Source organism: Ictalurus furcatus, chromosome 24 (genome assembly GCF_023375685.1).
Source record: "Ictalurus furcatus strain D&B chromosome 24, Billie_1.0, whole genome shotgun sequence".
NCBI classification, from domain to species: Eukaryota; Metazoa; Chordata; class Actinopteri; order Siluriformes; family Ictaluridae; genus Ictalurus; species Ictalurus furcatus.
This window is the reverse complement of record NC_071278.1, coordinates 4,443,457-4,454,233: the sequence shown is the minus strand read 5'-3', so window position 1 is coordinate 4,454,233 and position 10,777 is coordinate 4,443,457. Positions and strand designations below refer to the sequence as shown.

Genomic DNA, 10,777 nt, shown 5'->3' with positions numbered 1-10,777 from the left:
AAATGTAATCATGTTGTTTCATGATATATAAAATGCTTTACAATTTATCATGTTAACAGATCAAAGATGGTAACAGGTACTTATAAAGTACCAGTGGACCCTGTGTGAATAAATGTATTAAGACCAGAAAAAAATAACACACAAACTCTGGACAATTTAAGCAGTTATATTTATGATTTTTCAAAGCACACAAAGCATACCATTTATTTATTGATTTCATTCCAATCATATATATTTAGAACAATGACAAATCCTATATATAAACATATTTCACTTCTGTAGTCTGTAGTCAATACTCAATTAAATAATAAAAAAAATGCCAGTATAACTAGCAGTCATTCAAAATAACTAGAAACCAACAAAACCCAAGAATCAACCTTTTCTGGCCAATGACCTCATTTCTTTTTATTTTCTTTAAATTGACTGAAGGCTAATGATATTTAAATAATAATAATCAACCCATTTTAATTAGAGTTTTTTTTAAATTCGGTAAATCAAGTTGATATGTACAGATCTACATTATAAAAAATATATAGAATAGTGACTGTCTAATTTCAGCATTTACTTGAGGTTATAAATAATTAAATGTAGAACAAAATCGCTCTACATGTTCATTTGAAAGCTTGAAAATAGATTAGCTAAAGCTAAAGCTAAAACAGCTGATGAACACAAGTTTACAGTATCAGAATTGTACAGTTTATTAGATTTTTGGGATTCAAACTCAACTATTAAACACAACAAACTGTTTGAATGAGTTGCACAAAAAATCTGATCCTGAGAGCTTCTCATTACTGAATTTACAACTGGAATCAGTTTAGATGAGACTAAAATAAAGGTTTGGTGACAATAGCAACTGCACACATGCACAATCCCTGAGCACAGCTCCCGTTTCTTACCATTTTATTGAGCCTCCTAAAAACAGCAATGCAAAGCACCAGTATTAGAATAAATTAGGAATAGTATAGAACATTCATTTACAGCCTCCAGACCCATGTTTGCATTCAAACGTTAGATTAAATCTTGATACACAATTAAAACTCAGTTTTACATGCTTAAGAAGTCATAATGAACTATTTAACGTGTTCTTTACATTTAACTTTAAGAAGCTTCATATACTGTTTTTAATTGCTAAATGACATTGTAATATCGAGTCCTGGCCTGTCATCAATGTAGTCAGTTTCATATTTTCATTTCAAGGTTTACTCTAAACACTTAATTTTTTAAAATAAGTATACTATGGGCACCTCAATGTATGTACAGGTGAATACAAATTTGAATATATACCACAAATAATAATAATGTGTAGGTTGATGATGCAAAAAACCAGCTAGCAGTGCTATATTATGTTGTTGTTGCGTTAAAGAGTCTGACTGCTGTAGGGATGAAGGATCTGCGGTAGCGCTCTTTCAGCAATCTGCTGCTAAATAGGGTGTATTTATAGGGTATTTCCATAGGGTGTACTTATGTTTTCACATGATTGTATGTATGTATGTAAGGACTAAAATACAGCAGAATATCCAAGAAATATTTAAATGAACATGATTACATGGCACAAGTATATCTTTAGGCAGAATGCAGTCAGTAATGGAAGAATATTTCACTTATTCATCAAATTACACTGTTTGGTAAAATTGGTACCACATGTGTGTGTGTTTAGTTAGTGCTGGTTCATATTTTATCTCAACAATGATTGCACCCACAGCTTCTTTATGATGTAATTAGGTTAAGTCGGTGAAAATTCTATTAATGCAACATAATGCAGGCGAACATAATAAATGGAAAAAAAGAAAGAAAAAGAAAGAAAAAAAGCATGCATGTTATAGTCAATGCATTTTATTCTATTATGTTCTTACATCCAATCGATCTCAGCAGATACATACTGTATTCCATAGCTGCAACACTTTTATGGATTTTATTTACAGTGCCCTCCACTAATATTGGCACCCTTGGTAAATATGAGCAAAGAAAGCTGTGAAGATTTGTCTTTATTGTTTTTCCGTTTGATCTTCTGTTAAAAAAAAAATCACAAAAATACTCTGCTCTCACGGATATCAATCTGTTGCAAACAAAACACAGATTTCTCAAAAATATATCTTTGTTAAATATAGATGTGCAACAATTATTGGCACCCTTTTAGTCAATACTTTGTGTTACCTCGCTTTGCCAAGATAACAGCTCTGAGTATTCACATATAATGCCTGATGAGGTTGGAGAATACATGGCAAGGAACTTTTTCTCTTGCTGCTCCCTTAAACTAGATGTTGAGAAATACAATCAGACTGTTGTATTCAGAACATAAAACAAATCCCTCAGCATGCACTAATAAACTTATTTTATTTCTAAGTAAAAAAAAAATTATAGGACTGGATTCAGTTTAGATTAGACCAAAATGAATGTTTGGTGACAATATCAACTGCATACAAGCACAATCCCCCAAACCCACTGTAAAATAAAATATGGAGTCACATCATTAATCTTTTGGGGCTGTTTAACAACTTGTGAGTGTTGAGTGTATTATCAGTTTTATTACCTACAGTAACATTATTAGCCCAAAACATGGCTGCCTCTTCCAGAAGGGTAAAATTTGGCCATAGTTGAATTTTTCAATATGATAATGACCCCAAACATACATCCAAATCAACACAAGTCTTTGAAGGAAAGAAAATGGTTTTCAATCTCAGTTTCTGGATTTCAATTCAAGGTTTTTTGACGAGTGTTCTCCAACTGTGATTTGTAAGTTTGATACATTTGAGCTCCTTGTACAGCACACTGCCCTGATACTGTCAGACACAGCCATATACAGGATGGGATTGAGGCACATGTTCAGACAAACTAATGCCTTTGACACTTGGTATCCATTATGCACATAACAATAAGCATTTCTGTCTTCATTCAGTTTAAAGTTCACTATGTGTAGAATGTGATAGGGGACAAAAGACAGAGTGTACAAGACACAGACTAATCCAATAATCAGAGCCACTTTTTTCTTCTGGACTGAGGTGATATTTGCATTTTTAAAAACAGCCATTATTACACCAAAATAGGATACAAAAGTAACTACAAATGGGACCAAGCAGCCTATAACACCCATAAACACCCTGTAGGTAGACTTTAGGTTTGATGCATAGAGTAGATTTGCAAATAAGAAACATCTGTCCCCATTGACACCTGAAAAGTAGAGAAGTGGAGATGAAATGCTTGCCACAAAGATCCAGACGAACACACTGATGATCTTGGCGTGTTTTGGGCGAATATGTTTGCGCGTGAAGATTGGTTGAACGATGGCTAGGTATCGATGAACACTGATGCACATGATGAAGTAAATGCTGACGTAGAGGTTACAGGTGAAGAGAAAGCACTCTATTTTGCAGACAGCATCACCAAATATCCACTGTCGATCTCTTGAATAATAGTCGATAAGAATGGGCAGCGTGAGGGCGTAAAAGATGTCACTGATGACCAGGTTGCAGGAGAACACCACTCCCATGTGCCAGTTCTTCTTCTCCTTAGTCACAAGCAGCCACAGCGCCAGTATGTTCCCCACCAGCGCCACACACATCTCCACACTGTAGATGGGAGGTAACAGGCCTTTTTGAAACGTACTGTTACAGCTCCAGTTCCAGTTTCCTTTCATTTTACCGAGCCTCCTAAAAAAGCAATACAAAGCATCTGTATTAGAATAAATCAGGAATAGTATAGGACAATCATTTGCAGCTAGTCTTGCCTACAAACCCATATTTGCATTCAAACATTAGATTAAATCTTGGTACACAATTAAACTCAGTTTTACATGCTTAAGAAGTCACAATGAACTATTTTAATGTGTTCTTTACATTTAACTTTAAGAAGCTTCATATACTGTTTTTAATGGCTAAAAGACATTGTAATATCCAGTCCTGGCCTGTCATCAATGTAGTCAGTTTCATATTTTCATTTCAAGGTTTACTCTAAACACTTAATTTTTTAAAATAACTTTACATTCTTTATTCAGATATGTTAGGGTAATTTGTAATATTTTGATGACAAATTTAATTGCTATGTCGGTTAAGGAAAATGATGTTTTGAGAATCCAGCTCCATTATACTAACGGGTGGTCTTGAGCCTCTCTACCGTAAAAACTAAAATGTGAGGCACGGATGCTTTTTTAAAAAATATATATATATATTTTTTTATACGAAACTATTGTTTTAAGCATAGTCTTGACCTAAGCTATTTATACAAAACTACTTGTGTGTTGTTTAACTACCTGCATTTGCCATCTGGTCTGTTATGTATGTACAGTCATTTTGCTGTAATAGTGCTTCTACTGTCAAAGAATGAATGCAGAAAGAGGCTTTGAACATTGCAAAGGAACTGGCAAAAAACAAATAACCACATGGTTAGATTATTTGAACCTAGAAATAAATGTCTTGGAAATAAAGTTTAACTGCATCCCATATAAGGTAGAAATCGCTGTTTTACAAGCATATTGAGTAGGAAGTAGGCTAATTTCAGCTGATGAGCATTCAACATACTAAACCACATAAGGAGGCCCAACTGCAAAGGTTCAGGGCTGATCCTTGTCTGCTTGGATGAAGAGAATTGAGAGAAAGGTCATTTTCATATTGTACCTTTTTGCATGTCAAAAAACATTTGTTTTGAACGAACATGTTATAGGCTATAAGAAGCCTAATCTAATAACATTCAGAGTTGTTAGCTGTCACTCATCCACTCTGCCACCCCAACCAACACACACACACACACACACACACACACACACACACACACACACACACACACACACACACACACACACACACACACACACACACACACACACAGCGCGCATCCTGTCATTTACATTCCAGTGCTTACAACAGAGACTTCTTCCATAAATGTTTAATAAACATTTAATAAATCTTAGATCAAAACTTCACCACACCAACAATTATAAGAATGACTTTGTTGAACAACAACCCGTTTTTGAACATTTTAGAATCCATTTATTATTAGTCTTAGATTATATGGAGTGTCCCACAAAAATCCCTGAGTATCAGCTGTTACTATAGATGCAATAACATATTCGAACGGGTTTTTTAATATTAACTTTTATGCTACAGCCGGAACTACCTGTGCTGTTATAAGAAAATAATGCACACCTTCTGACCAATCAGATTCGAGCATTCAACTATGCTGCAGTATTATAATATATATATATCTCACATGGATTACACTAAAGATTTAAAGCAAAACAGTATTCTTTTTTTTTTTTTTTTTTTTAAATTTGTATCCTATTAATCAAAATCAGAATAATTTCTATTTATTTATTGAGGTACTGTTATTGAATGTAGAAGAAAGCTGAATTTGTGCAAAGGAAATGAACTGGAAAAAAAAAACAAATACTCAGTAATCCCACCTAGACGTCCTATAGGCTTAATAGCTGACCATACTGTGAGGAAAAAGCTATAATATCGTAGTATAAAGTAATACCTTACATACCTTGATTCTGTCTTGGTAAAATGTTTTGTACTTGGTACTGAGTTTGTAGTCTGTTCACAGATTCTGCTGAGAACCGTCTGTCACGGTGTCATCTATGTGTAGGTGTTCATCAAGTCAGCACATCTACTCTTGTCAATCGTGTCTACTCTTGTCATTTCGTTTCCTGTTTATACTGTTGCAGCCACTACTATCTTATACTATATGTCTCAGTATGGTTAAGATTTATGTAAATATTAATAAAGAAAACATGGGGCCATCAACAGCCTCCAGAACAGGTTCAATGTGCCTTCGCATGGCTTCCAAAAGTCTCTGGAAGTGTACTGGAGGGATGAAACACCATTCTTCCAAAAGATATTCCCTAAGTCGATTGATTTATTCATTCATTCATCTTCAGTAATTGCTTTATGCTGGTGAGGTTGCAGTGGACCCCGAGTCTATCCTGGGAACACTGTGTGTGGGAGTACATCCTGGATTGCAGACTGGAATCAATGAACACACCAACCAGAGTTACTACTATATATTTACAAAGTGTATATGCTGTTTCTAAGGCTGTTTTTCAGGGTTTGGGCTAGGCCTCTTAGTTCCATCCATCCATTTTCTATACCACTTATCCTACAGGGTTGCAGAGAACCTGGAGCCTATCCCAGGGCGCATGGGGCACAAGAAAAAGAAGAAGAGAAGTCTGTTTTACCAGAAACCTCTTTAACAGGAGTGTACAAATCAATGTGAGCTAGCCAGTTATAACTGAAGTGCTATAAAGTGAGCGTAGCTTCTTTGGGACCTATTTCCACTTGCAGAGCAAAAATGTACGAAACATTTGGTCATATTGTGTCTGAAAAAGCAGTATTTCACTTGCAATTTGTAATCAGCTACAGTTCTCAGCCTGTGGCTTTGTGCCTGCGGCCGAAATAGCTGATGTCAATATTCAGTTTAACCACAGTCTAGCTTGTGGCACATATGTGTTAGATTTTAAATTGTGGAACGTCCAAGAGTTACTTAGTTCCCAGGCATGGGCAGTAACGTGTTACATTTACTTCGTTATGTTTACTTGAGTAACCTTTTGAAAAAAATTTTTACTTTTAAGGGTAGGTTTAACTGGCCATGCTTATACTCTTAGTAAAGTTCATTTTTAATTACAGAAATGTTCTTTTACTTCGCGACATTCGGATGAGTTCCTCCATTACTGTTAAATGTTAATGAGTATGTGTAGTTTTAATAATTTATTTATATCATGCATAATGAGGTCTCAAGTCTCGCGATACGCTTCAGTGGTCTGATTGTTGATGAAACAACACACACACACACACACACACACACACACACACACATATATATATATATATATATATATATATATATATATATATATATATATAATGTGTGTATCTCATGAAGTTAGTTAGTTAGTTAATTGTACTTTAATATTCAAAAATTAAAAAATTGGCTGAAAAATAGGTCTTTGGCCTCGCCATACTATCACAATACAATTAACAATACACAACATCCACTTTAACATCAAAAGCAGGAATAACCGAAATCTGATTTGCTTTCTTACAAATATGATCCACATTATGAGAGAAATTAAATTTACAGTCAATCGTCACTAACGATAACGAATAACACTGAAGATTTAAAGCGAAACAATATTCTTCTTTTGGTAGTTTGTGTGCTATTAATCAATATCAGAATCAGGTCTGTTATTTATTTACTGAGGTACTGATATTGAAGCTAGAAGAAGGTTGAAATTTGTGCAAAGGAAGTGAACGGAAACAAAACCAAATACTAAGTAATACAATCTATACATCCTATAATCTTAATAGCAGACCATACAGTGAGGAAAAAGCTACCGCATAGTCCATAATATTGTAGTATAAAGTGATACCTTACATACCTTGAATCTGCCCTGGTAAGATGTTTTGTACTTGGTACTGAGTTTGTAGTCTGTTCACGGATTCTGCCCAGATAGCCCGTGACATCTATATGTATGTGTTCAAGTCACCACATCTACTCTGATCAATAGTGGCATTTCATTTCCTGTTTTTACTGTTGCAGCCACTACTGTCTTATACTGTATGTCTCTGTATGGTTAAGGTTTACTTAAAAATTAATAAAGAAAACATGGGGCCATCAACAGCCTCCAGAACAGGTTCAATGTGCCTTCACATGGCTTCCAAAAGTCTCTGGAAGTGTCCTGGAGGGATGAAACACCATTTTTCCAAAAGATATTCCCTTACTCTGGGAACACTGTGTGTGGGAACACATCATGGACTGGACACTGGAATCAATGATCACACCATCCAGAGTTACTACTATATATTTACAAAGCATATATGCTGTTCCTGAGGATGTTTTTCCAGGGCTTGGGCTAGGACTCTTAGTTCCAGTGAAGAGTAATGTTAATGATACAACATACAAAGACATTTAAGACAATTGAATGTTTCTAACTTTGTCGCAACAATTTGGGGGATGGTGCGTTCCTGTTCCAGGATGACAATGACAAGGATTGGGTGCCAGTGATTAGAACTTGCTTAGGGAGTGCAGGTGGAATCTGTCTTATTTATACCCCTCTCATATCTAGTGTCTGGTGTTATGGTAAATGGTAAATAGTCTGCACTTATATAACGCTTTTATCCAAAGCACTTTACACTGTGTCTCATTCACCCATTCACACACACACACACACACACACACACACACACACACACACACACTCACACACCAATGGTAGCAGAGCTGCCATGCAAGGTGCTAACTTACCATCGGGAGCAACTTGGGTTCAGTATCTTGCCCAAGGACACTTAGACTTGTGGAGTCATGTGGGCCGGGACCGCCAACCGCCAACTGCCAACCCTACGATTATTGGACAACCCGCTCTACCACCTAATCCACAGCCTCCCTTTGCTATTGAGGTCTGTGGTGTCATTATGCCAAGAGCTAAAGAGTCCAGTAAGGCCTTCAGGAAAAAAGGTTGTGGATGCCTATAATTCTGGCAAGGGATTTAAAAAGATTTCCTTATTATTTGAAATACATCATACAATAATCTACAAGTGACGCAGATTTGAAATGACTGCCAATTTGTCCAGAACTGGCCATCCCAACTAATTCAGCCCAAGAGCAGTCCATCTGATGCAAAAAGAAGTCTCCAAGATCCCCAAAATTTCATCACAGGATGTGCTAGTAAGCCTTGCACCTGTGGGAGTCAAAATGCATGCTTCTACAATCAGAAAGAGATTACACAAATTTGACTTACATGGGAGATGTGCCAGGAAGAAGCCTTTTCTGTCTAAAAAGAACATTATAGCAAGAGTATAGTTTGCCAGTGAGCATATAAGCAAAGACCAGGCCTTTTGGAACAATGTGCTTCGGACAGTCGAATCAAATATAGAGTTGTTTGGCCACAGTAAAAGCAGAAATGTTTGGTGCAGAGTAAAGACAGCTTTCAGGAGAAGCACCTCATACCAACTATGAAGCCCGGTGGTGGAAATGTTATGGTCTGGGGTTGCTTCACTGCCTCAGGGACTGGACAGCTTGCATTCATTGATTCAACTATGAATTCTGCATCATACCAAAGAGTGTTTGAAGATAATGTGAGACCATCTGTCCAAAAGTTGTAGTTGAACCGAAAGTTGACCTTTCAACGGGATAATGATCCTAAACACCCTAGCAAATCCACCAAGGAATGGCTCAAGAAGAAGAAATGGAGGGTTATGATATGGCCTAGTCAAAGCCCAGATTTGAATCCCATTGAAATGTTGTGGAGTGATTTGAAACAGACAGTACATGCAAGAAATCCCTCAAACATCTTGTAGCTGAAAGAATATTGCATGGAAGAGTGGTCAGAAATTCCAGTAAGCCTGGTGGACAATTGTGCAAAACAGCTTCATTAATAGGCACTGTTTCAAAGATGACCAAATGTTTGCTTGTTTTCACATGACTGTATGTATGTATGTATGTAAGGACTAAAATACAGCAGAATATCCAAGAAATATTTAAATGAACATGATTACATGGCACAAGTATATCTTTAGGCAGAATGCAGTCAGTAATGGAAGAATATTTCACTTATTCATCAAATTACACTGTTTGGTAACATTGGCACCACATGTGTGTGTGTTTAGTTAGTGCTGGTTCCTATTTTATCTCAACAGTGATTGCACCTACAGCTTCTCTTCTTTATGTTGTAATTAGGTTAAGTCAGTGAAAATTCTATTAATGCAACATAATGCAGGCAAACATAATAAATGAATGATGTGAATTTCTAAAAAAAAGAAAGAAAGAAAAATAGAAAGAAAAAAGCATGCATGTTATAGTCAATGCATTTTATTCTATTATGTTCTTACATCCAATAGATCTCAGCAGATACATACTGTATTCCATAGCTGCAACACTTTTATGGATTTTATTTACAGTGCCCTCTACTAATATTGGCACCCTTGGTAAATATGAGCAAAGAAGGCTGTGAAGATTTGTCTTTATTGTTTATCCGTTTGATCTTTTGTTAAAAAAAATTCACAAAAATACTCTGCTCTCATGGACATCAATCTATTGCAAACAAAACACAGGTCTATCTAAACAATAATTGCAACAATTATTGGCAAACTTTTAGTCAATACTTTGTGCTATACCACCCTTTGCTAAGATAACAGCTTCGAGTCTTCTCCTATAATGCCTGATGAGGTTGGAGAACACATGGCAAGGGATCAGAGACCATTCGTCTATACAGAATCTTTAAAGATCCATCACATTTCGAGGTCCACGCTGGTGGACTCTCTTCAATTCACCCCACAGGTTTTCATTATGTTCCTATGGATCCCTGTCATTAATGTATTCAGTGTCATATTACCATTTCAAGGCTTACACTAAAGGTTTAAGTGTTTAGAATAATTTTACATTCTATATTCAGACATTCTGGTACGTTGGAATGTTTTGATGCCCAAATATAATATATGGTCATGAGCGTCTCTAACATTTGAGGCAAAGAGACAAAAAGACATTTAAAAAAATATATTCCATAAATAGGTCAGGCCTAGGCATAGTCTTGGCCTGACCTAAATCGTAAAACTATTGTGTATAGTTATATAGTATAGTATAACCAGGCAGACAATCCAAAGGGCAGTTAAAAATCAACAACAGTAAACAAGAAAATGGTCAGGCGTTGAACAAACAGACTTAACTAGGCAACACAAGAAACTGGGCAGAAATGAGGTCAAAACAGAAAAAGCAAACATGATATTTTAAAGGATTGGTAATGACAGAACACAAGGTAACTGAGTGTATACATCCAAAGAGTACAATGAGG

At 35.9% G+C, this 10,777-nt stretch overlaps 1 protein-coding gene across 1 annotated transcript; it reads right to left on the bottom strand.

Moving 5' to 3' along the window:
• Positions 1–599: 599 nt before the first annotated feature.
• On the bottom strand, positions 600–5,525 carry LOC128600759 (P2Y purinoceptor 11-like). The gene is made up of 2 exons (XM_053613451.1): positions 5,479–5,525; positions 600–3,647 (listed from the first exon to the last, which is right to left on the bottom strand). Exon 2 carries the CDS (start codon positions 3,632–3,634, stop codon positions 2,678–2,680), a length of 957 nt encoding a protein of 318 aa, XP_053469426.1. The 5' UTR covers positions 3,635–3,647; positions 5,479–5,525; the 3' UTR covers positions 600–2,677.
• Between the last annotated feature and the right edge of the window lie 5,252 nt (positions 5,526–10,777).